The sequence below is a fragment of the Thamnophis sirtalis genome, unplaced genomic scaffold (assembly GCF_051295495.1).
Source record: "Thamnophis sirtalis isolate CommonGarterSnake01/CBP01778 unplaced genomic scaffold, rThaSir2_p1.2 scaffold_5, whole genome shotgun sequence".
Lineage (NCBI taxonomy): Eukaryota > Metazoa > Chordata > Lepidosauria > Squamata > Natricidae > Thamnophis > Thamnophis sirtalis.
The window spans coordinates 80,462,123-80,489,900 of NW_028261385.1; the positions used below are offsets into that span (position 1 = coordinate 80,462,123).

The 27,778-nt window shown below is 39.3% G+C and overlaps 1 protein-coding gene across 2 annotated transcripts in view; it reads right to left on the reverse strand.

Annotated features, from left to right (window-relative positions):
* PLIN2 (perilipin 2) overlaps positions 1-27,778 on the reverse strand; it is a 53,691-nt gene that overhangs the window by 8,067 nt on the left and 17,846 nt on the right. Inside the window, exons 1-8 of one of the 2 annotated variants that reach the window (XM_087716112.1) lie at positions 17,595-17,713; positions 14,437-14,491; positions 14,157-14,352; positions 11,179-11,261; positions 9,327-9,612; positions 6,932-7,116; positions 5,277-5,411; positions 2,513-2,803 (exon numbers count right to left, since the gene is read on the reverse strand). In XM_087716112.1, the coding sequence (XP_087572238.1) occupies positions 2,513-2,803; positions 5,277-5,411; positions 6,932-7,116; positions 9,327-9,612; positions 11,179-11,261; positions 14,157-14,352; positions 14,437-14,466 (1,206 nt within the window). In that variant the 5' untranslated portion in view covers positions 14,467-14,491; positions 17,595-17,713. Of the gene's footprint in view, positions 1-2,512; positions 2,804-5,276; positions 5,412-6,931; positions 7,117-9,326; positions 9,613-11,178; positions 11,262-14,156; positions 14,353-14,436; positions 14,492-17,594; positions 17,714-27,778 lie in introns of those variants that run through there. The other variant, XM_087716113.1, reaches the window with a different exon arrangement.

A 27,778-nucleotide genomic window follows, 5' to 3' on the forward strand; every position in this document is an offset into this window, starting at 1 on the left:
GGTCAAGATAACTAGCTTCCTCCAAGGCCCGTTGAAGCTGGAAGGCCACCACCTTCTCCACAACCTTCCCAATAAAGGGGAGGTTGGAGACAGGACGAAAGTTGTTTAAAATGGCTGGATCCAAGGATGGTTTCTTCAGGAGGGGTCTCACCACCGCCGTTTTGAGTACGGCGGGGAAGTGCCCCTCCCGAAGGGAGGCGGTCACGACCGCCTGGATCCAGCCATGTGTCACCTCCCTGCTGTTGGCAACCAGCCAGGAGGGACACGGGTCCAGAATGCAGGTGGAGGCACTTACAGCTCGAATGGCCTTGTCCACATCCCCAGAGGCAACATCCTGGAACTCAACCCAGAGATGATTTGCCAAGTAATCCTCCTGTGTCTCGGCTGGAACTACTGCGGTGGAGTCCAAGTCCGACCGAAACCGAGCTACTTTGTCCGCCAAGAACTGAGCATAGTCCTCAGCCCTACCCTGCAAGGGGTCTCCCGCATCCCTCCTATTAAGGAGGGAGCGGGTTATCCTAAACAGGGCGGCTGGGCGTGACTCGGCGGACGCTACCAAGGCGGAGATGTGTGATCTTTTGGCAGCTCTTAATGCCCGGACATAGTCCTTGGTGCAGGTAGTCAGAAGTGCTCGGTTCGCCTCGGACTTATCGGACCTCCACAGGTGCTCTAGGCGTCTCCTCCGGCGTTTCTTCTCCCGGAGCTCCTCGGTAAACCAAGGGGGTCTCCGGGATCCACTGACCCGGAGGGGCCGTAGTGGCGCAATCCGATCAAGAGACTCCGACGCCGCCGAATGCCAGGCGGCAACCAGAGTCTCCACCGAACTGTGGGCGAGAGTATCAGGAATAACCCCAAGCTCCGTCTGGAACCTCAGCGGGGTAGCACGTTGCAACTTAAGAAGCCTTATTTTGTTAGATTGCTGCCGAAATTAACATTATCTGTTTAAGTAACTTGATAATGTCCAAAAGCTGATATGTCAAAATAAGCTAAGAAGAATTAGAGCTGTTTAGTAACTTTAGGAGTGAATTAAGGAAGGAAATTTAGTAATAGATTAACTCGTGATTTGTTGAAAATCCAGATTTGCAGAAGTGTGACCTAAAACAGCTCCTTTGCTGTTTTATTTTATCAACTTGAATAGAATCAATCATTGAGAACATATCACCTCTCATTCTACAGCCTGTTTCTTCTATATTTAGACAAAACTATTATCACGATGTTTTGGAAGTTTTGAAAACTGCTAGTGTAATACAGCCAAGTATTAAAACAAAAAACATACATGTCTACTTGGGATAAACATTTTTTCATATCCATGAGTTCTCAATGGTAAGAGTCAGGGACTATTACACAATCTGATGGATTGTCCAAGACCACAGGATGTCTGAACTGGATCCCAGTAGTTTTTAAAAAATCACCACCAAGTCACAACCCTTCCTTCCTTCTGTTGCTTTCAAGCAACAGAAAGTACGATCATATTAAGCTGAAATACTAAAGCTTAAGCAGCAGATAGTTAGTAAAGCTGGATGGGGAGCCACAGAAGGAAACAAATGCGGCAGCAACATTGAGCCCATCTAATTTAGATGTAATGCATGACATGCCGATTAAGGGACCAGTTTATATTCACCCAGTTTTAAAATACAACTCAGCTCAATAATAATTGAGTCACAATATAGAATATTTGTAATCATACTTGCTTACACAATTCAAGAGACAGACTTTGGCTGCTGAAGCATTTATTACTTGAGAGCATACATGGAGAATTACAAGGTGAAGTGCTACCAAAGACAAGCTACACTCCCGCGTACACACAGCATGAATCGAATGGAGTGCATAATACTCGAGGGTACTTCCAGTGGAGTGATTAAGTAGTACAAAGTCTTAGAGTTTTAAATACCATAAATGTTCACAGCCCACGAGGAACTCTGGAAAAAGGTTAGTCATAAACTTCATTCAAATAGAGCAGGGAAGCTGATCAGAGTGCTCTTTAAGTATTTAAAATAATGTAGCTTAATGTTTTTAAGAAATAGCATGAATGCAAGGGCACCAATATTCTGATTACCTGAGTGTATTTTTTTCAAAAGTTGTTTTCTAATTAAGTGCTTTGCTTTGTTTTATAATATACATTGAAAAGCTTTGTCTTAAATATATTTAAATAGATGAAGATGGGGCTTCATAGCTAAATAGCTGAACAAGGTGTGGTCTCCCCAGTGTAATCAGCTGAGGTTTAGAAGTCATAAGGCACCCACATTTTTCAGTTCACTTAAGTGAAGGACATATAATTCAACTTAAACATGCAACACTATTTCATTCTGATAGTTCCTTTTGACTCTAATGGACAAAATTCTGCTAATGGCTAAGCCACTGTGTTAGTTAGGACACAAAGTGTACATTTGCCCGCCGCAATTTATTCTTCCTTTTCTTCAGGCCGCTTGTTCTCCTGGTTGGTTTTTTTATCCCCTTCACCTTTGTGCTCAGCATTGTGAGGGCCAGCCAACTGTGGGTAAAAGGGACCTACCAGCCAGTTGAGGGGTGTGTTGTTAACAAGATAATCCATCACGTCATCCAACGATTCTTTCATTTTCTTCAATTGCCCTTTACTAGAAGTAAGGAGGTTGTCAGACACTTCTTTGAAAGAAGAGGCTGACCGGAAGCTTTTGTACACGTCTCCTGCAATTTCCCCAACATGGTGAACCTGGTCCTGAATGTTCTGGGGCAAACCCTGAATGCTGGACACCAGCGTGAGGCAGGTTGTCTGAAGCTGCTGACTCAGGTTCTGTGCAATTGCTAGAGTGCGCGATTCAATGTGCTGAAAAAGAGAACAGCTCTTAGTAGATGAATAGTTCTTTTGCAAACAGTTTTTTTTTAAATTTCACAACTTAAAACAATATCTTTGCAATGCTTCATTAGCGAAGGATGTAGGAAAATCTATTAAGTAGGTTATAATGTGAGCAAGAGCTTCCCTCATAGACATACCCAACTTTGGAAGCAAAATTGGATTTAGCTGGGGCATTGTAATATTATTTTAACAAATCCCACCTTTATTTATGAGCTCCGGTGGCGCAGGCAAACTCTTCCCACAGCCTGGAGTTCAATCCTGACAGAGCTCAAAATTAACTCAGTCTTCCATCGTTCCAAGTAACATGAGGACTCAGATTGTTAGGTACAATCCCTTCCCTATTTTATGTAAGCCGCCCTGAGTCCCCTCAGGGAAAAGGGAGGCCTATAAATATTAATAAAATCACAAAAATCACAATATGTGAATGACACTTCTACATTGTAAACCGCCTAGAGAGTGCCTTTAAAGCACTATGCGGTGGTATAGAAGCCTAAATGCTATTGCTATTTCAACCCACAAAATGTGGAATGGATCCACCTGCCCTCCTGTAGGATGCAGCAGTGATCAAAATAGTTTGTCAATTCTTCTTTCCACCTGCAGCGTAATAAAACTTTCATGTTGTATAAGAAACTCTTCAATCCTCTAGAACAAGAGGGGAATTTATAATGATAGAATTGATTTTTTTAAAGTCTGCCTTGTACTCTTCAGTTCATATTCCTTTAATATCTAGCGTTTTAAACTCTTCAGTTATACTCCATTGATCCTTATACTGGCTTGTATCCTGTAAACCTTTCTAAGGAGGGGGAAATACTGCCTTTATAGCTCATTATTTTCTATAAAAGCTTTTTGGAAGAAAGCAATTAATGCACAGTAGAAACCAGAATAAAAGTTAAGCGAGTGATTTAATCCTAAATACAATATCATAGCTGTAGTTTTAAGGAAATTTTCAGGACATTTTATGTTAAGTTCAGGGGTACTCAGCATTTGAAAACAGAAGCCAAACATAAGATAATTACTGACAGAAAATAATCAGTGCAATGGAGACACTGCTATTCTCTAAGAAGGCAGCAGTGAAATGAAGCTCTTCTTGTGCTCTAGTCTACTTATATTAATTTCTTCATCAGCTTCTCTATGAGATTCAAAAGTTGTTTTTTCCCCCAAACGTTTTGCTTTCTGAAAAACTTTAGGCGATTGTGATAGACCCCTTCAAACTGAAGGCAAATATAATTTCAGAATGACTGTGTCATTTAGGGATCTTGAGAAATATGACATTAACTGTTAATAATTCTAAGTATTTAACTGCATAATGTTTCCGACACTGCATGAGTTCAACTGGGCCCAAAGCATTTTGCTGCTGATTTTCATTTATACATAGCATCAAATGCATTTTGTTGTAGTATCTAACCGTAGTCAGACAACAATGATGGATTTCATTTGACCTATTATTACTTTTCCACTGTGGCAATGTCCTAGTGAAACCTTCCACCCTATGGGTCACTGACAGCATGTGTCATTTTTGGGAAAGAGGTCCAAATGTGAATGCAGACAATGAATCTTAAGTGACATGTTGCACTTCATAGTCTTGCATGCTGTAAGAAGTTTGCCAACCAGCTGAATGTAGTTTAGTGCTCAGTAGTTGCCAAGAAAATTCTCAACATATCCTTGAAAACTTTCCAGGCAATTTTGTCTGGCTCCACTAACAGATCTTTGAACTGCTTGTCATTGATGACATATCTGATGTTTGGACCAACAAAAATGCCTTCCTTAATCTTGGCATCAGTTAATCTTGGAAACATCTGTCTCAAATAACGAAAACCTTCACCTTACTTGTTCATTGCTTTCACAACATTTTTCATCAATCTTGAGTTATATGTGAAATGGAGGCAAACATATCTTTGACAGGTGAACAAGAGATTCATGGGCCAGATATTTCTGTCCGGGAATCAAATTCTTTTGGAATAGCTATATATTTTTAATTAAAACAACTCTTTTGCATAGCTATCCCATTCACTAAGTAACAGTGATTTGATTTGAGCAATACTTGGATATCTGAGCTACATTCCAAGCAGCACAACCACTACACTTTTAGATCTCCACAGACTTGGTGTACTGGATGTGCTTCAACAAGAGTTTCATGGTTTTGTATGTTTTTTTCATGTGTGTAAGAATGCCAACAGGTACTGAAGGATATATACATTGCCACTGTATTAAAAACGGAAGATTTCTTTAGAATAGTATGTGATAGGTTAAACTTCAGGTTATTTTTGTGATTACCAGCCAAAAATCCATAACATATGTCCCAAAGTATTAAGGAAGCAAAATCTTTGTCATCCAGAGATAGCAAAGTCATATATTTGATGTCGGCTCCTGACTAATATGTTTCTGGTTTAATGAAGATACCTCTTTTAAGCGGAATCAGTTCTTTGTCGACGTATCCACTCACCTCAGCACTGTGTGAAGCAGCCTCGCCATTTGGGCTAATGTTTTTCTTCCATTCTGTCCAGGAATTATATAACTTCTGTTGGGCATCTTGAAGTTTCACGTTAGCATTAGTCATGTTCTTTCTGGCATACTCCAGCTAGAATACACAACATATACAATTTTACAAAAGCGTGCATACCTCTTTATTTGTATTGCTTTTAAAATAATGACCAAAAAACCCTGATACCATCACACCCCCCAAAATTACAGACTTCTTGATGTATCATTTATAACTACTGGCCCTCAGGATTAAAAAAAGAAATGATGTTAAGAAACTGATCCTATATCTGTGCTTTTAAAAAAAAGAACTTTGGTCTCTTTTTCGCCATCTGACTCCGAAAAAGCTGTAGTGACTCTTTTGATAGCTGCAAGAGTCATAACTCAGAGCTGGTGATTCAGGACTGCTATGTTGGCTGTGCCCTTTTGATAGGTTCACAGCTAAGAGGTGAAATGCATGGCTGAAAACTAAGCCCCCCCCCATTTTCTTCGCATTGTTGAAAACCACTGAAAGACCACCAGACATTGATGTCCATTAATTTGGTTGCTACTGAATTGACAAAATCTTCAGTAGAGTGGACTTGGACATATATGTTCAACAAAGTCAGAACTGGAAATGGGAAAAAAATAACCAACTTCTCCCACAGAAATCATGTGGGATTGGCCACAGGTATCCAGTACAAACTGAAATTACACAAAAATTATGAACTGCGCATCGAGATCCACATTTTGTATTTTCAATTCAACATCATAGGCAGGAAGAGTGGAGCTCGAGTCAGAACACAAATTTCATCTGTTGCTCCTCTTTGCTTCTGGAAGGCCTAGAAGACTTTTCCACTATTGCAGACAAGGGGGGGGGGGGGAGAGTCACTTTTAGACACTTATTCCCAGATGACACTTTGTGAGCTGGGTACTCAAAAATTGGATTCCCACTCTCCATGAAGAGGTCATGTGATCCGTTCGGCTTAGCACATTTTATACTGTAGTTTACAAAATTAGATTGATCCCTTTGTGTTGTGTGAAACCAGGATGCTATAGTTATGTTCAACAACCTGTGGTTAAAGTAAGCCAAGCTTAGTGTGATGTGCAAATGTGTCACATGTGCAAGGTAGGCATTTTATTTAAGTTCTAGGTTCTTGTTTCATTTTCCTCATATTTGATCCTAGGAACAAAAGCAATTCAGCAGTGAAGTCTGAACCTCCATGTTCAAAAAAAAAAATCCATGGAGAATTGAAGGAGTGACTAATTTGTTGCATACTCTTGAAAAAGTGATCAGACTTGTTCCATAAGCTTGATATCATTATTAACTACTCTTCATTTGGGGCACTTTGTCTACTATCTTTTGGAGGAAAGAATAGAACTGATGCTTGAAGATGTCTCAACGTGGTTTTTTTTAGGTTTCTCTCTGTTGTATTAAAACATGTTGTGACAGGTCATTTTATTTTATTCTCTAGTCACAGGTGACAAATACCTTAATTTTTAAGATTTGATGGGAGTTCAACCTTGTGAGTATCATTAACTCTCAAAGTCCACCAAAAAAGGAAGATCAAAGAAAACACACATGTTCAGAAGATCACAATATTACTGATACAACCTACTTAAGAAAAATGTCATACTTACCAGGTTAACAGTATAATTGAGCTGAGAAATGGTCTCTTGGCTTTTGAGCTTAGCATCCCTAAATGCATTTAGAGCCTGTTGATAGGCACGTGCTCGGACCTTTGAAGACAAAGACCCTAGTCTAACATAGTAACTTAGCTTCTGGTCTCCAGTTTCAAATCCTTCAATGTTGGTAGCTTCTTTCTCTGCAGAGTCAAAATACAAACCTATTAGTTTTGTCATCAGGCCCATATCATGTACATATCACCAAAGTCCAAACTACTCCTTAATGGTAAATTGGCTGGCTCAAATCAGGAAAAATTACTATCATCACACAATAAGGACCGTTAAGGGGTCAGAGGTATGCTTTGCAAAAACATAAATTCTATGCAAAAAAACATGACAGGTGAGAGACTACAAGCCAATTGTTAGAAAGCATAGTCAGGGAAAGCATAGGGCTCTATTGTTAGAAAGCATAATCAGAACTAATCTCTAAACCAGCATTTGTATACAGCTACGTTTTTCATCCGTGGCAATTTTAAGCTATGCAGACTTCAGTTCCCAGAATTATCCCCTTTATTAATTCTTACTTCCCCCTTTTATAGGCTGTACACATAGTAGTAGTAGTAGTAGTAGTAGTGATGATGATGATGTGGTTAATCTTTGGTTAGATTCACTGCCTCTGGGGCTGGTTGGTAGCTCAACAGCTCGAGTCCTAACCAAGGACCTAGGAACTGTTAAGGTAACGTCAGAGGATATAAGTTGTTCCTAGTAGGGTGGTTTTTTATAAAGTCAGAATGTTCAAGTCAGATAAATTTAGAATTTCCAAATAGCGAGGTAGCCCTTTGGGTATTGCTCCAATTACAACACATGATTTCTTTTTCCACAGTCGCTCAACCTCAATTTGCAAGTCCCGGTATTTTGCAATTTTTTCTTGCTGTTTATCTTCAATTTGTGCATCACCAGGTATTGCAATGTCAATGAACCATACTTTTTTCTTTTCAATTATTGTTATGTCAGGTGTGTTGTAGGCCAAGTGCCTATCAGTTTTGACTTTCTCATTCTCTAAAACCTTCTCAACCTGATGGTCCCAGTGGTTTTTGTTGTACTCAAATCCAAACTTTTGGCACAATTTCCAGTGAATAATCTTAGGAACGCGATCATGGCGTTGTAGGTAGTCAGTTTGTGAAATTTTGCTGCACCTACTGATCAAGTGGTCGACTGTCTCATCTTTCTCATTACAGAGGTGACATTTGCCGTTGGTGGTAACATGTTGAATTTTTGTTTTCATGCAGTTTGTGGCTAAGGCTTGTTACTATTATTATTACTACTATTATTACTATTACTATTATCTATTGTTTTTCAAGTACACAAAGTGCTTCTGTACTGGAGACAAATTGTGTGCCTAACCACAATTGGCCAAATAAAGTATAGGGTATTGCTGGCTGGAGAATTCTGGGACTTGGAAGTCCACATATCTTAATGCTGCTATGGTTGAAAAACACTGACATAGAGAAAAAATTTCACCTTCCTTAGTGCAACAAAAGCTACTAATCAAATCAAAACAATAAGTTTTCTAATTCCACATGTGTATTACCATATTTCCCTGAAAATATGACCTACCCTGAAAGTAAGCTTGATTTTTTACATATGCACCCAATATAAGCCATAACCCCCCCCCCGGTGGGTTTCCATTTTTTTTTTTACTACCGGTTCGCTCATGTGCGATGCTTCTGCGCATGTGCAGAAGCGTCCAGGCGGGTGGGCAGAGCCTCCTGCCGCCGCCACTACCAGTTCGCTCGATCCAGCCCGAACCAGGAGCAACCCACCTCTGCCCCCCCCAAAAGCCCTAATTAAGGCCCCGCCCACTCCAGGGTGCCCAGGCAAAAATTAACCTAGGGTAGGGATGGGGGTGGAGCTGGCCTTACCTTCAGACAATTGCCTCACACACCTCAACACCTGCATTACCCACCTATTTTTTCTCCAGCTGGCAAGACTTTCCTGAAGGCGTCTGCGATAACAGAGCTCTGGATGGATCCGGAACTCTGTTATCAGCTGCAGAGGCCTTCAGGAAAGCCTTGCCGGTCCTGCTGGCCGCAGAAGTTCCTGAAGGTTCTGACAGCGGAAAGGAGGCAGAGTGTGACGGACACAAGTGAGATGTTTCAGTGGATGACACACACACACACACCGAAAATAAGACCTGGTGCCTTTTTTGGTGACAAATATATATATATATATATATATATATATATATATATATATATATATATATATATATATATATATATATATATATATATATATATATATATATATATATATATATATATATATATATATATATGAATGAAAGGGTCTTATTTTGGGGGAAACACAGTAGTAACTTTGGTTACCGAGTCTTCCAGCAGCTCCTTACCCAGCTCTTCTGTGGTATGTGGAAGGTACTGATCAACCAGCGTTTCAGACTTGCTGAGTGCCGTATCCACCCCAATGGTCACTAGACACACCATCCGACTCTGCAGAACAGTGTTAATACTGCCATGGACAGCATATTTGGTGAGCTCCACGCTGTCCAGAACAACCCCTTTTGTCTTGTCAACAACTTCACTCAGGGTGTGTGTGACTGTATCCTTGGCACCAGTCACTGTGGTTGTCACGGCATCCTTTGCACCAACAACTGCATCCACAGCATTGGCAACCACCTAAAAGAAGTTAGATGTGTTTCTCCACGAGTTCAAAGAACATACAAATGTAGTCTATTCACTTTAATGATCAGTGATGTCAAGAGGTATCAGGTAGGTCAAAACCAAGTGGTTGTAGGTTTGTTGTAAAGGGAAAAGAAGATGTGGATTGAGAAAGCAGAATGTATAAACTTGTACTTCATGTCTGACTTCTGTTAGAAGAAAACAAAACATCCATTGGACATCACTGTTGAAAGAACTTAAGATAATTTAAATACATCCAGGTCTCCAGGCCTAAATGAATTGCATTCTAGATGCTAACGGTGGTGATTGGGAGCATCTCCAAAAAGAAATCAAGGTAGTCCTCAATTTATAACCACGAATGAGCCCAAAATCTATGTTGCTAAGTGTTGTGGCCCAGCAGGAGCCATTGAAGCTGCCACCAGACTCCGACAGCGAGGGGCCCTATGTGGAGGACCCTGGACAGGGTTCCGACTTTGAGCAGGCGCAGAGAGACTGGTTGGCCACCAGGTGGTGCCTGAGCCTTGGACCAGTGGGGAGGAGACAAGGGAGAGTGATCCAGAAACCAGCAGTGAGTTGTTCCTGGATGCACGCCATCGAAGAACTACTCGGCATCAAGAACAATTACGCAATTACAGAAAGTAATTGCACTCAGCGGGTGGTCATGAGGTTCCTCTTCAGACTATAAAAAATACTTCTTGTGACACGTCCCTTTTGCAGAAGTCAACGCTTTGACTAAAGAGAACTGTTGTAACTAACTTGGCAGACTGGATTGCTGCCAAGGTTTGTCGGACTTGCTGCCAAAGTCCTTATCTGTTTGTTTGCTTGGCTTTCAGCCACCAAGATTCAGGTCTTGTTATTAAAGGACATTCCATTTAAGCTTGTCTTGGCATTCGTTACTGGATGGAGGAGGGGGTCAGAACACTGTGATAAATTTTTGCCCCATTTTATGACTTTTCTATCACATTTGTTAAGTGAATCTGGTTTCTCAATTGACTTTTGCTTGTCAGAAGGTCACAAAAGGAGATCACATGACTCGTGACCGTCATAAATGTGAGTCAGTTGTCAAGCATCCGAATGTAAAACATGTGACCATGGGGATGCGGCAATGGTCGTGTGAAAAATGGTCATGTCACATTTTTCAATGCTGTTGTAACTTCGAATGGTCACTAAGTCAACTGTTTTAAGTCAAGGACTACCTGTATAAAATATTTTGCATCTTCCTTGCTCATGGGGGGTTATACAGTATAAAACATTTCACAGATGCAAAACAGGCTTTATGAACAGATAGAACCTCCTATCCTAGAGAGATTATATGATATTTTATATGTGAGAATTTTCAATTGATCTATCCATGAAACAATAGATGTCAAATCCATGAATGAACCTATTTCTAACATCATAGTCAGCCCTTCAGGTTTATTGCACATTTGCTCAAAATGGATTAGGTCTAATCCAATCTAACTGCCCCTCTAAATGTCAAGCACTAATCCAGGTCATTTGAACACAGCCCCATTATGAGATGATGGGATTGAAGGCAAATAAAAATATGTCCCAGCAACCTACCTTACCAGTTGGTTGATAGAGTATAGGCAATTTTTCTTCAACTTTGTCCAAACCCATGCAAGCATAGGTATTAGCCACTGCAACTGAAACAATTAAGGGCAGAGTTCAGATATTGCTGAACAATCCTATGGGGTGTAGTTATGGATCCGGCACTTTAAGTAGAATAATTTGGTATTGACAATATTTGAAAAAGTACCGAAAGGGCAAGGAAAATTATTACGGGATTGGGGAGTGTCATTTATTTGTTCGTTAAATTTATTTGCCGCCTATCACTCTGTGCTGCACTACACAGTAAAATAAATAATATTCATTGGTAGATGTTTGGCATGTGCATTTGTGTACATATGCAATGCAGACACATCACTGCACAAGATGTGTGAAGGTATGAATGGATACATATGAAAGAAGCACTACATGAGACCCACAGCATGTGGAAAAATACCAGAATGGAAATTTCTTTTAAAACAAAGTTCAGTAAGGGATGGTTTTCAAAACGAGAGAATGTTCCTAAGTAAACTGGATGAGGAAAGGCTTTCAGGTGGAAAAATACCAGAGATTGTGATAAAAGTGCCAAACTATGTGCAACACAGGCTGCATACAAGTGTCGGAGGGGGTGTTGGGGTCAGGCAGGCTGGGGGAACAGGGTATTGTGTATTAGCAAAGAGAGGCTGAGAGAGGGAAGGGCATGGGGTGAGCATATATGTGCAAGTGCATGTAGGCCAAGAGGGCACAGAGTGCTCATGTGTGAAAATGCAGGGAAGCTAAAGAAAGCAGAGGTGGGGTGTGCGCATGTGAATGCACAGAGGCAGGAAAGAGGATAAAAGGTATTTGCATGTGTGTGAACACAGGGAGATGTGGGGAAAAGTGTACCTTTTTTGTCCATGCGGGGGAGTGCAGGGAAAAAGGGCATGGGGTGAATTAGGGAAAGGGGGTGAAGGGTGCATGGGTGTATGTGCATAGGGAGCCCAAAAAAAGAGGGCATGAGTGCAGGGTGTGTGGGATACAAGTGAAGATAGAGAGGTCAAAGAAAGAAGATAAAAGGGAATTTCAAGGACCAATCGTAAGTCCCTTTATTCAGCACTGTTGCAATTAAAATTGTTGCTGAATGAATGGTCGTAACTCAAGGACTACCTATAAGGAGGTAAATTCCTCTGCAGCTTAAGTCTAAACGCTAAGTAAATATGTTTATGCTTACCTTTGTAGGAATAAATTAAATTTTTAGGTCAGAAATTGGGCAATAAATGCAATAAATCTGCATCTATTTCTAAGTGTCCTTAATATCAGGGTATTCTATAAAGTTGGAGTTCTTATGACACTCTCCTTACAACCTTCCTGAAAAGAATAGCTGTTCTCTGAGGCAAGCAATTGGTGGCTTTTAAATTTACTACTAAACAGTTTAAGGACAGCCATGGCAGAAGTATATAAAATTATACATAACATAGAATAACATTGCATGTGAAAGGTTAGTTTTTCTTCCCTTTTCATATGCTGATGCAAATCAAAGTCATCTACTGGAACTAAATGCAGGGAGGTTCAGGACCCACGTAAGGAAACCTTTTTCACATACTCCGAGTAAATAATAAATTGGTCCCCTTCACGTCAGCCTTGACCCCTGGCACTTGCCTATACAAGCCCAAACAATTACCTTGGCAAGACCTGTAGTAGTGATTGGCTGTTGTTTTCTTCCTAAAGCTAAGAATGAATGACTGGCCAAAATCACTCAGCTGGTTTTGTGGCCAAGATGGGATTAGAACCTAATATCCTGGGCTCTTGGTCTCTAGCCGTGTGTGCCTTAACTGCTGCACCAAACTGGCTGTTCCAGCGCATCATTAAACAACTGAATTTGCTACCCACAGGTGGAACAGCAAGTTTGTCTTCATCAAAGAATTGTTTTGTGGTTTTTAAAAAAAGATTGAACCGATTCATGGAAAACCAGTCTAGCCATGGTTGTTAGTACAGATTATTTATTACTTCCTTCTTTACAAGCCGCGGTGAAAGGATATTAAAACAGCCTTAGTTTGTGACCTTCCCCCAAGGCCTCCAATGACGTATATTGGAAATGGCCCTTTGGCCTGATCCAGCAGGCTCCTCCAAATTAAGGAAGTATCAAAAACTAGTTCAGCTTTTTTTTTTGCCATCATAAAACAGGAACCCTCCTGAATTCATCTTTTAAGGCCAAAGTTAAGTATAACGTTCCCAATAGCAAGCTGAAAGAGCCCTCCAAAAAAAAAGACCAAATATTTCCCGGCCTGCTGTCACTTTGCAAAATTAGATTTCCCCGAGTCGACACCCACGCATGAGTACTGTGTAAAATATAAACTGCAGTTTCTGAGAGTGAGGCATTTAGAAAGTAGGTGAAAGGTAAATGCAGTCGTTGGGTGGAAGTGGGTGAAGAGTGATGACCCAGCAAGCTTGAGCAACAGCTATTTATTTATGTATCAGCTTATGAATCAAAGTTCTTTAAAGTTCCTGACACATAAGCCATCAGACTTTTAATCTCGGAGGCTAAACCTAGTTCAGTCATGGCAGCTCTTAGGTTTGCTGCAGACATTATTAAACATTCTGCAAAGAGTTATTATTTGAAGTAGGTTCAGCAAATGACATGTTGAGAAAATGTTCTGTTTGAGCGCACACATTTTGGCTCTGGTGTCAGGGCCAGTGACATACTCAAATTAAAAGAAAGGAATGTAATATGCAGCAAGCAGCATATGACACATTAGGAGGAACTGACCTCCTGCCATCTCATCTCATTTAATCTCTCATTCCACCCATCTTTCACACCTATTTCCAAGCTTTTAACACTCTAGTGTCAAGCTTTGTTCAAATTCTTTTAAGGAACTAGAATAACAGAGATGTAAGGGATCATACAAAAGATGTTGAAAGTGCTTTTCAGGCTAAAAAACAGAAAGAAACGAAGAGGACACACTAAACTCCTGAAGTTCCAAAAAAAAGTGTGGAGAAGAAGTATTATGGCTTACTTTGTGGCTCCAACTTTTGGATGATGGGTAGGGCACTGGTCAGGGCCACTGCTGTAATAGTCTTCACTCCTTTCTCTGCCATCTCACAGACAGATTTCAGATAGGGGTAATTATCTTTTGTGTTGACATAAGCAGAAGAGACCATATTGTAAGTGGAACTCACCAGGGGCAAACTAGCAACCCTGGAAACTACGTTCTGCAAAAATATGAAATACAAGATGATTTACTCACAATTCTTCCTCAAAAGTAGCCTAATATCCTTTATTTAATTGAGACATACCTGCTGGGCATCAGTCGACACCACTGCCATCTTTTTCCCTTGAATGCTTTAGAGTCTGGTAGAGGATTAGAAGTAGTAAAAATTATTTTTAAAATAAGAATTTTAAATTTTGTCAACAGCAAAGTATTTAATTTCTAAACATGTGTCTTGTGCAGGGGAATGTTATAAGTCTGAATATTGGAAATCACATCTTTTCTAGATATTGCAGGACAATGTGCAAAAGTGCCAAAAAGTAGTCTAAGCAACACTCAGTAAAGCATACAAGAAGCATAAAAGATTTTGACAAAATTATTTCAGTGTATTTAACACTTTCAAGACAGTTTGACTTTTGACTTCAAAACTTGCTCAATTTAAAAAGCTAAAATTCAGCACAGGAAACTTAAATTTGAATCAAGATTAATAAAGCTGGGAGCTATGTTCTGGTTACATACAAAGCCATAAAACAGGAGCTTTAATAATTTGATTCCAAAATTAAGGCAGACAAAAAGTGTTTTTATATTATATAATGAGTTGATAGCTTTTATATGATGTGACTAGTATGTTGTAAATACTTTAGCACCACCGCTGGGTGTGGCAGTATTCTTCTGAAGCCATGATTATTATCCACATTATATGACAACAGCATTATTCTTAATAAAATGTTCTGAAATATCGCCCTAGCTTATGAAAAGATGATCTTGAGTGTAGTCATAAAAATCTGACAAGTTCTGCTTAAAATTATTTGACTATTATGCATACAACATTTCACTCAACAGCAGGCTTTCTTTGCATAGGCAGTGAAACTTACTTTTTATTCTAACCAGCATTTTAAAAATAACTTAACTGAAGATCCTACAATTAGCAAAAAATAGCCCACAAGATTGTGCAGACTTCCCTTTTACCAGAGTATTTTGTTATATAAGGGACAAAGTTATATAAAAAGCAGCATTCTTTATTCAGTATGCATAGAGAATATTTTGCTTTATTGCTTTATTTTGAATGGCTATTGATGCTCCCTCCCAAAGATTGGCTAACTATTCCATCTCTCAGTCTGGGGGGTGAAATTATACGCCCCTGAGAGAGGGTTCGCAATTTGGGAGTCCTCCTGGACCCACAGCTTACTTTAGATCACCATTTGTCGGCTGTGACCAGGGGGGTCTTTGCCCAGGTCCACCTGGGGCACCAATTGCGACCCTACCTCGACCGGGAGGCACTTCAGATAGTCATTTACGCCCTCGTCACCTCAAGACTGGATTACTGTAACGCGCTCTACATGGGGCTGCCCTTGAAAAGTGTTTGAAGACTTCAGCTAGTCCAGAATGCAGCCGTGCGAGCGATTGTGGGTGCACCTAGATACACCCATGTTACACCTATCCTCCGCGAGCTGCACTGGCTGCCCATTGGTTTCCGGATACGCTTCAAGGTGCTAGTCGTTACTTATAAAGCCCTGCATGGCATCGGACCTGGGTACCTGAGAGACCGCCTCCTGCCAATTACCTCCCAAAGACCGATTCGATCGCACAGGCTTAGCCTTCTCCGGGTCCCATCTGCCAGCCAATGTTGGCTGGCGCCCCCCGGGGGAGAGCCTTTTCTGTTGCTGCTCCGGCCCTCTGGAACAAGCTCCCCGTGGAGATCCGGACCCTTATTACCCTCCCGGCCTTCCGTAAAGCTACTAAGTCCTGGCTGTTCCGACAGGCAGGGGGCTGTTGAAGTACCCAGCCCCGCTTCGATTGTGAATATTGTGTATTTTTAAATTGTTGTATCGTCTTATTTATCCCCTTTCCCTGTTTTATTGTGAGCCGCCCGGAGTCCTTTGGGAGTGGGCAGCATACAAAACTAATAAAACAAACAAACAAACAACATTCCCATTCAATATTCCACAAATTTCAGTCACTTCACGGAATGCAATTCAGTGGCTAAAAAGACCAGGGTTGTCTAGTGGTTAAAGCACAAAATTAGCAATCTGGGAGACTGAGTTCTAGTCCTGTTTCAGGCACAAAGCCAGTTGATGCCTAGGCCAGTCACTCTGTCTGGGCCCTAGGAAGGAGGCAAGGCAGGGCACTTCTGAAAATGTTGCCAAGAAAATTACAGTGAATCAGGCAGCGCCCCCCACCAATAAAAAAATGACTCAAAGGAACAAACACCCACATATACTTAACCAATATAGAACAAACCTACTATTCCATGCGAATCAATGCATATTGTACCTCACCCATCTTAAATATCCAAGATTTGTAAAGCTTCAGGATTAGATGTTGATTAGGGTATTCACTAAATAAGTATTTAAATAGGATATTTAAAGATATAGGAACGGAAAAAATGTAGGAAATGGAAACATTCAGAGCTTTCAAGTAAGCGAGAAAACAAGTTCTACTTATAAATAGGAACGACATACTTCTAAAAGCATATATTTAAATTTTCAGGTTTTTTTTTTCCGTAGCAGAATATTCGTTTCGATTCTGAAAAAGGTTTGGTTTGGTGGCAGTTTTTGCTTTTGCTTTTGATCCGCCAATACACCGGTAAGTATTCCTAAAACTTCAGCTACTGGCTAACACCCACCGACTGGAATTACACCCTAATCCGAAAAACTGTAAGAGATGTTGGACACTTTTCCAGCAGCCGGCAAGTTCATCGATCGAGGAGGGAGAGATGGGGAATTAGTTCTCCCTGGCAACGTTTTCTGCCGCTTCCAAAGTTTGCTCTCGAGCGCAAACGCAGTCCTTTGGCACCATATATTTTCTCTCGGAGTTCAATTTTATTTTTTGTTTTTTTAAAGAGGGGGTCAAAACGAAGACTGCAATCCTACCACTGCATCTATGGGAAAGACGCCCAAGCAGTTCTTTAGCCTTTGCACACACAAACACACCCCTTACCCGAGATGCTTTAAAGCTGAATCCAAGAGAAACAAAAGGCAGTAAAATTCTACAAACTCATACAGCCAATTTTTGTTTTCTTGCAAGGGCTTGCAAGAAAACCTACGGGGAAAACGCTTACTTTTCCCAAGTGATGGGACGAGCAAGTACGTTTCCAGAGCCACGGTTCTTTGCACCGAGGTGCAGGGTCATTCATCCCTCTACTTTACCTCCTCCGAGGCTAAAACGGAAAGGTCCGTCATCCCCACTAAGGCAACGGCTACTTAAAACAGACCGCTGGCCCCAAAGAGTAAGTACCGTACTCACCCGGAAAAAACAGAGGTTGCTAGCAAAAGCCGTACAAGCAAGATCGCGCGCAGCCTAAGCACGCTAACTCTCCAAGGATTGTCACAGCTCGGGTGCCGCCCCGGGCAATTTATGCAAAGGAGCCACCCACCACCACCACCGACAGACCCGCCAGCCACATCTCGCGAGATAGCTGTGGATCCGACCGCTAGGAGAACAAACTTCGCCCTCCTCTCGTGATTTCGTGCTAAAGACCTCGCTTTCTCGAGAAATTCCGTGTTGGAGGAGGAAGGCCGTCGGAAAAGCAGCAAATGCACCTTAAATTTTAATTTTATTTGTTATATTATTTTGTTTTAGGTTTAGTTTAGTTGCTGTTTTGGTCCCCCGCCGTGCAGCGGAAGGCTAGGCTGCAGAGGCAGGGAGGGAAAAACGATTGCAACGCTTTGTAGCAGCCCTGAAGTCCTGAAAAGCGCCCAAAAAACGAACGAACGAACGAAATGTAGCGTTTGCAAACCGGACAGCAAAGTCGTGCCCTATTGAGCATACTAATAGGAATGCTTGGATGGTGGGGTTGCGGCTAAAACAACAAGGGACGCACTTTATTTGGAAGTAGACAATGCTGTATTGTGTTCTAAGAACTTAAGATAAAATCTCTGCTCCCTGGGACTTCAAGGATGTGGTTAGTTTGCTTGATTTACGACATGTCTTTCATTCCCAGAGCTCAAAGCAGGAGACATACTGTAGGAAATTAAAACCCACCCCTCTCCTAGAAAAATGAAATATCCTGGGAAATATTGAAAAGGCAGAATATTATATTCCCTGGATAAGAAATGGAGAAACATGTTTTTAGGCAGGAAACACACTCATTCTTAATAGTTCCCACCTTTGTCAACGGGCCATTGAAAGGCCTGAGCCAGTCTATTCTACATAAAAAAGATCTCCCCTTCTGCTCCAAGATGATGGGATTAAGGCATGATAGTATTAACAGGACACCTGGGAATACGCAATGCTCAATCAAACTTGGACTCAAAGCACAGCCTACAGAGTTGACCCTGCATGGCCCCATGGGAGTCTGACAAGCAATCAGAATACAAGCTCAGGTTCAATGCCCAGAGAGGGCATAAAACTAGGGACTTTCAGCATCTCAGCCTCTTTTCTTCTTTGCCCAACATCTGGAAGCCTGTGATAACCCTTTTTCCTCAGGACCTCAAACCATGTCCTGTCCACCATTAAAATCGTCTTTCCAAGTAGCCTCCATGTTTCCAGTGTCTTTTTCTCCATTTGGAACTGAACCTAGGAGGACATTTCTTACAACAATACCACTCTTCTTTTTAACTCTCAACAACAATTCTAGAAGGCACGCTAAGAGAGTGAGTTGTCTGGGTAAAAGTTATCCAGTGAGGTGCCGTGCTTGAGAATCAGTGGTGGATACCGGATCCCATTCCAACTGGCCCGGCGGCATCCACTTGGATGCACGCAGCACGCGTATGCATCTTAGTGCCTCAGCGAGCCTCTGAGATGCTCTAGTTGCTCAGTAGAGCGTCCCGCAGGCGCTGTACGCACCATGCACAGAAGACTTAAAGACCAGTAACAAGCTCAGGCCGGAACAGTATACAGTGCTCCGGGCCGGCTCCGGTACGCCTGTACCAGGATGTACCACCTGCAACCCACCACTGTTGAGAATGTACTTAGAACCTAGGTCTTCCTACTCCTAACGTCTTAATAATTACTCCCACCTTGGCTTTATTTTTCTTAGCAAAACTCTTCTGAAAAAATGCCTTTTAAAATGCAAGTGATTGGTTTTAGCCTACAATTTTAGCATCCCCTGGTAGTTTCTCATCCAACCAGGTTTGGCTCTATTGTCTTTTTGAGATCAACTAAGTTCAGCTACATAACAACTAGGGGCTTATTAAATAAAAGCATATAGTGCCCAGTAACTTACTCTAGTAAAATGCATAAGACCATATGGGCATGACTTCTGGATTTATTAGGGCTCATTAAGCAGGCATAGGATTGTATTTGAGTTTGAGCTGAAATGGTCTCTTCTGATTTTAGGTTTCTTTGATTCTAGTTTATGTAATAAAAATTGGTTTTTTTGTTCTAGCTCAATCTTTAGCAACTATTCTAGAAAAACCTGTATTTTCCACAGTTTACAATTATAGGAAAACTAACAGAATAGTAAAGGTGGATGGATTTGCATGGATCATCTGGTTTAGCGCTTGGCAAGCAGTTTAAAAAGGTAAAACAGTTAAATCCATCCATGAGAGGTGGCTGCTTTCCATCAAACTAAAAATATACTAAGTTTCTTCTGCCTATCCTGCTAGGGCATGTCTTCACATATTGAATCACCTTTCAACCCTAATTTTCTGGAAATGTGGTTTCTACATCTACTCAACACTCCCAAGTATGCTCTTACTAGCATCATATAGAGAGAGCTAACGGTTGCATGTGTCTTGATGTAATGCTGCTTCTGATGTAGCCTAAAACTATAATAGCCTTTATGATGACTCATGTTAAAACTTCGCAATGATCATAGCCAAAACTTTCTCAGATGTTTCCAAGCTATGAACTTGTATTCTTGATAGTCTTCCAATTTATGTAGATGACATTGTGATCTCATTCTATCATCCAACATATTATTGACTAGACATCCCAATTTTGCATTTTCCACAAATTTTAATAAAAGCAGCCTATCAAATCAATATTCAGATCATTAAAAAAAAAAGAATACTAGCCCCCAAATTGACACTTGTGAAGTATAACTTGTTGGCATACTACAATATATAGCCTTTCCACACAGACCTTATCATTGAAAATTTCATGAATGTTTCTTAAATTTATTTGTACCTCCACAGCAATTCTTAGGAAAACAGGTTAGATTAAACATGCCTTAAAACAAAATATGAAAACTAAAACTCATCAAGAACCATTCTCTATAGTTGATTACAATAACTTATCAAATTCCTCAAGCACCTTAAACTAGTTTTACTAACTTAACTTTAGCTGATCACACAAATTCCAACTTCTCTGTAGCATACAATGACTTTCGTTTGTGCCCCCAAATAACACGAGTGAGCATGAGTCACTATAATTCACAGGAATACGCAAATTATCCCAATGAGTCACATTCCATGTCAATGTTTGAGTTGGTCACACAAAGTCCAAATTCCTTATGTTGGGAGTATGACTTCTTATTTCCCAGAATACACCAGGAGTCTGCAAATTAACCCAAATGCTCTAGTTAATATTAATTGATACACAAAGAGAAATATACTGTAAAGTGAATGGACAGCAGTGGATCATTTCAATTGATTCTCCCTGTAGTTTTTTCATTAAGCATCTTTAAATGAACCAAGTTTGAATTGTGCTATATGTACAAACATAAAAATAACATTTACTCATTGATCAGTAGTCTCAAACTCCTGTTAATTTGGCAATAATATATTAGCAATAATAGTTTTATTACTTTCTTCCAGATGTTTTTTTCAATTTTTAGTTAATTCACATTAAATAGTGTGTAAATGTGCTCAGGGTAAAAAAAGGCACCAATAATGTAATGTATGTTGTATTTCCAATTACATATGCTTAAAACTTCTTAAAGTTTCAGTCACAATAAAATATATGCAGTGTTTATATAACAATATTCTGTGCTTCTGTAGGGTGGGGCATGTCAGGGTTCAGGTCAGTCTTTAGTGTAGCCGATTAGAGCAGTCTTGTTCTCAAAATAGTTTCTGCTCGGTGTTTTTAGCTTAACCACAGAATTTCCAAAAAGCTCTAGTTTTTTGAGCCAGCAATTAATTTCTTTTCCTTTCTCTTCTGAGGTATTCCTGCTTATAATACTAAGTATGATTTTTGGCACAAAGCAGTGACAACCTGCTTCCTACATTGATCTGTCAAGAATAAACTCTATTACAACATTTACGGTGTCTGTTGAGGCCAAAAAGGTAATCTCCTAACAAATGCGTGCTCCTCCCCTGACCTTTCTCAATTTTAACATGATGGAATATCATAAGTCTCCTCCTTTAGAAGGACACAGAAGTGCTTTAAAAAAAATACTAAGGTGTGATTGGCAAAGGCGACTTCTCTATGGTACTAAAAGTAGCTGTTTACTTCACAAGAAGTAATCCAGAGAACATTGACAAGATATTTAACTGTAACATACTTAGGGTAGGATTGGATACAGACAGACAGTTGAAATGTTTGGGAGCGGATAGCGAGTAATTTAAAAAGCTTTTTCAACCATTGCAATTAAAAAGTAAATAATTTGAAAATAGAGAGCTCCAAATGATTAGCCTGTGGCATAATCTTTTCTTTACTAGAATGTTTCTGGTTTCCATATACACCTTATAGACCTTTTTAGAAAATTGTTTGAAAATGGATCCATCCATAAAGAATAAAAATAAAGATATAATGTGAAATTTGAGGAGAGAACTCAGAAGAGCAGAGTAGTGAGTAGTTACCAGGAAGCCTTTTATAAATTGGTGGTTTGTATTTTGCCAAATCTTTAGTGAGGGCCACTTTCTGAATAAGATTTTCCACTTGAGAATACCTAAAAATGCTGTCAGACATCCAGATGTGTCCAGAAGCCTATCCCTGGCTTAAGGAGTCTTCAAAGCAAGGACTAATTATAAATAATTACCTGAATTTTTTCCACCATTGCCATTTATTGCAGTTGTTCTGACATTCCCTCTGAATGAGACAATGTGGAGAGCATAACCCCTAGCCATGGAGTTATGTGAAGTACCTTTGGAGCTAAATATATATCTTTGCCACACTTGAAATTCATAGAAATGCTTTAAGTTAGGAAATTCAATTCCGTGTTCCCTTTTATTTGTTTTGAATTTTCCCTCAAATGAAGATGTTTCCATATCCCATCAAGAAGCAGCAGTTAATTTACTATAGATTAGATGAATTAATTTAGCCTACCTATAAAATATCAATAAAAAAATAAAAAACTCTACTTTTAATATAATTTTCCTTTTAATTAGAGATTTCGAGAGGCACTCAAAATAATATGTGGGAATACGTTCTGCTGAGTGCATAGGATCATAATGTACAATAATCAAACAGTAATTTTTTAGTATTTTGTGCTATTAATTACATAAAGCTGGTCAGATCTGAATCCCACTATCGTAATGAAAATAATCATACACATTATTTCAAGAAGGATGCATGTGTTGTTTTTATTTTATTTTGAAATACATACCTTTCACCCAACAAGTAAATTGCTGGCTTTCTCTTTGCAAGTCATCATGCTGAAATCAGAGGGAATGACTATAATACCTAACACATGACTGTTTGCTACAATAGAGACAGGATTTAATAATAATCTGCAACTCTGATGAAACAGCTTGCAATGCAATCCAATTTGTAATATACTTCTCTATTTATTTGCCCAGAAGATTTACTTGTTTAATGGGATTTAGTCCTTATTACATATATTTAATCTTTGATGAAGGCTATATGTTCCCAGTACTGTATTTGGAGTAAAAACAAAAACTGAAATAATGTAAGGTACTAAAAGGTTTAGGACAAAAAAGAGATTTGATGAAAGTCAGTTAATATTTTTATAAGGTACTTTTGTAAAGAAAATGGAGTATCTGATTTTCCATTTAAATAAGAACACTCAACTAAATATAAAATAAAGCACTAGAATTCAGCATTAAAATGTAATTTAAAATATGTTTGTTTGTTTGTTTGTTTGTTTGTTTATTTATTTATTGGTCTTGTATGCCGCCCACTCCCGAAGGACTCCGGGCGGCTTACAATAAACAGAGGAAGGGGATAAATAGACAGACAGACAAACAACATAGGAAGATCAACAATTTAAAAAGCTAGCTATAATGTGTCTCTCAATATCCTGTAATTTGAGACAATGAAAACTAAGTAGTATCTCCTGAGGATTTATATTCCATAGTTTAGGAGACACAGAAATCTCTAAGCTGTGAATGTGAGAAAGGAGACTGGTTTGTAAGTACTTGCTCATAACAATATATCTTAAGGACAATGAGAAATAGAAGGCTGAAATCACTTTAATAGACATACACAACACATTCTTACTTGCTTTGTCATATTTATTTTTAATTTATTTCCATTTTAATCTTTGTGAATGTGCTTTCTGAAGAAATTGTTTTGTTGAATTGGAAAAGAAGTCCTTAGATATCTGCTCTGACAAACCCCTATTGTCATTTAGCGCTACATAATTACAGGCAGTTTTGACTTACAACCATTTGTTTAGCAACTGGATGGAAATTAATCAAGGTGAGAAGCAGCCTGGAATTAAGGAAAAACTTCCTAACTGTGAGGACGGCTTGCCTTCAGAAGTTGTGGGTGCTCCATCACTGCAGGTTTTTAAGAAGAAACTGGACAGTCACTTGCCTGAAATGGTATAGGTAGGATCTCCTACTTGAGCAGGGGGCTGGACTGGAAGACCTCCGAGGTCCCTTTCAGCTCTATTCTGATTCATATAATCATTCAAAGTTACAATGTTACAGGAAAAAGTGACTTATAACTGGTCCACCCACTTACAACCATTGGAGCATCCACAGTCACATGATCAGTATTAGGCACTTGGCAACTGCCATGTATTTATAATGGTTGCAATGTCCCAGGGTCATGTGATCACTATCTGCAAGCTTCCCAGCTGGCTTCCAATAAAGAAAGTCAATGGGAAAAGCAGGGTTTGCTTAACAACCATATGGTTCATTTAACAACTGCAGTGATTCCTCTATCATGGCAAAAAAGGTAGTAAAATTGGATGTGACTCACATAACTGGCTTGCTTAGCAATGGAAATTATGATCCCAACTGTGGTTGTACCTCACTGTATTGTGAGTTGACATCACTATAGTGTTGGAAGAAGAATTATTCTGGTTCCAAGCCGGGAGAGAGGCACAGGAAATGAACTGAAGGCTAGCTGCTTAGGAAAGGAGGTCTGTTTATTGATGAGCCGAACCACCAACAGCATACAGTTCTGGAGCAGCTGTTGGTGCCCCAACAGCATGATGATTTTATAGTTTCTGAAATGCTGCTTGGTGTTGTGCAATGCAGTGAGCTGTATCTTTTGGCATTCTAACGGTGGTGGGTTAATCCTATTGTGTCCTAAAAGGTCCTGTCCTGTCCTTAGAATTTGGATGGGGGAATGCAAATTCTTAATCTCATCACTTGGAGCTAAAGGTGTTTTGTTTGTGAATAGATTGACCCAGTAGTAGTATAGCCTTTATTATCATTGTACATCATGTATACACAGTGGTGTATTAACCATTAAGCAGAATAAGTACACGCTTGGGGCACCAGGCCCAGAGGGGGCACCACAAAGTTGAGAAAGAAAAAAAAAACAATGGAGAATTGTACAGTATGTACAAAGGAGGGGCACCAAGATTTGTCAGTGCTTAGAGCACCAGTGAACCTTAATACGCCACTGTGTATACAACGAAATTAAGTCTTTCTTAATGGGCACAAAATATCCACCTTTAAAGACTTCAGGCATATGCTGGGGACTGTTTTATTATGCAGGAAACTTGGGTTGATTTCTGTCTTTAAAGAGCATGTTTTATCTTATTTCTCCTTTGGGGAGAAATATTCTGCCTCTTTTGATATTCCCCAAAATGTTTCATTCCCTGGGAGTGGGTGTGTAATTACTTTTTACAAAAGCAAATAGTTATATGTGTTGGTGTGCTTCAGAAAATGATCACTATTCACAGACAATCACAGCAACTAGACCCACTTGACAGATGACCTGCATCAGTATAGATGTTGGACCGCAAGTGGCGAAACAGACGGATGTTGATGCAACTGTCAGAAAGTGAATTCACCTGGTTAAAGTTCTTTGGGGTTACAGTTGTTCAGAGCAGTTTATTAATGGAATCTCATCAGCTAGTTAAGAACAAAGTTCAGAAGCCTGGTGATTCAAAGGACTGTGGACTGTTGTTTGCATAGAGCTCTGTCTGGTTAAAATGAGCTTTATACTCAGGGCCACAGTCCACAGCAAAAGTTGCCTCGTACATGAAAAGTATGGAGAACATACGACTTTATAAGAAAAGGACACTGGAACTATTCCAATTTAAGTGTGCAATGCTAAATTAGTAAACTAATTGCTTTAAATCAGGTATGCAATACAGTCCTTATCTCTGGTCCATCAATGATAAATCAACTTTGCACAATCTGAAGATAACAATATAAGGCAAAGGATGCCTTTTGGATAGTACCTATCATGTTCATCAGAGAGGGTTATATAGTAGAAAATGGGTATCCTGCTGGATTAATCCACCAATTGCAGAAAAAAAGTTACGTATGGAAGGAGAAAACATCCCTGTTTAAGAAACACTGTCAATTAATTACTTATCATTAAATGCCTTGTTATTTTAATTGCCAGTATCTTTGCCCTTAAAATTTTAGGTGGTTAGAGATTCCTGTGATTATTCTTAGTGGATCTACACCAATTATAAAAGAAGCTCAGTGATTCAAAGATTCTGATAATAATAAGGTGGAAGTTTCCAATAAAGTTCTTAAATATACCAGATTTCCAACAAGAAAGACAGTTTAACTTATTTGGTTTGCTTAGAAATACCAAAAAAAGTCTTCATGATGTGCTACAGATTTGCAGAGAGGGAGCTGTTTAATAAATAACAGCTGCAGGGTTTTAATACACTATCTTTTCAGAGCTTCTGTGGTCACCAATGAAGCTAACTTTCCCTTGGACATGCTCTGGCAGCGGAATTTCCCTCATAAAATTGTATGGAATGATTAAGATGGGCAAAGTAGATAATTTTTCAGAATTCTTAATAGAAACCCTGGAATAAAAAAGTGAAATCCATAAATGAATATAAAATGGACACATGCTAAGCTTATCTAATCTTTGCATAATACTATCAATAAAATGAGCTCAGCTAGAGAAAGTTTTTTTTTTGCCGTCAAAAAAAAATCAGCATCAGGTGAACATTGTAAGCCTATTATTTGATACTGGATTGTTAAGTCAGTCACTACAGTTCACCCATACAGACCTTTTTTATTTTATTAAGTGGATAAGTCCAAAAGTTTCCTTACATTTCAGAACCACTGCTAAATGTGGAAGAATATACTAGATGTGAATTTTAACCCCTTTTCTTGTTAATTTTATTACTGACTAACAAGTAGCTAAGTCAGTATCTAGATGACATTCTTCTAACCCTTGACCTATTTTGCTTTTTATAACTAAAGGTAATGAGTATTAATGACTAGTATCTAGTCAGTATATCCTACTAACAATATTGTCTTTTGTAACTGACTGAAATTGTATCAACATGAGATGCAAACATTGCACATACCATTTAAAGCTCATTTGCAAACTTCCTAACTGACTCAAATGTTTGCTGGTACAAGGACACTCATCATCTAGGAGAGGATAACTCACCAGGAATGTAGTTAGTTCATAGACTTTTCCATGAAAAGAAATATATAGCTATGTTTATCTTTTCTCAATTTTGTGTGTGTCAAGTTGAATACATTTCAGAATTTTTGAAAAGTTTACATATTTCTCCATTTTTTGCAATTTTGCCTGTTACACAGTTTTGGAAACTATAGGTAGTCCTCAACTACAACTTACAACCACAATTGAGCCAAAAAAAAATTGTTAAATGAGACATTTGTTAGTGTCTCATTTACAACCTTTCTTGCCATAGTTAAGTGAATCACTGCAGTTAATAAGTTAGTAATTTAGTTGTTAAGTGAATCTGGCTTCTCCATTGACTTTGCTTGTCACAATGTCAGTCACTCCCAGCCAACTCACCCCACACAGGGTTGTTGTTGTTAGGGAAATGGGAGGAATATTTGTTGAATATGTTCGCTGCTTATTTATAAAAATAAGGCAGGATACAAATAAATAAAATAATCATTAATCCTGTCTACACCATATTGCTCCTTGTCATGAATTGCCTTAATCCAATGACAAAACAATACTATTCTAAGATCCCTTATTTTTTTCCTGATCATATAATCCCTACCAAAAACTTCTGAGCACAATATTGCAATTTCAAATAATCTTCAGATTCTTAGTTCACTACTATCTCGTATCACTAGAGTTGTTCCCATTTGAAATAAGATTGGCATTCATGTCTCTAATAGTAATCTACTACTGGTGACAGATGCCTTTACAATATATCTAGGAAAACATTTGTCTTTTCCTTAAGTAGCATCTAATCTATTCCAAATAATTCTTGGCTAACCTTT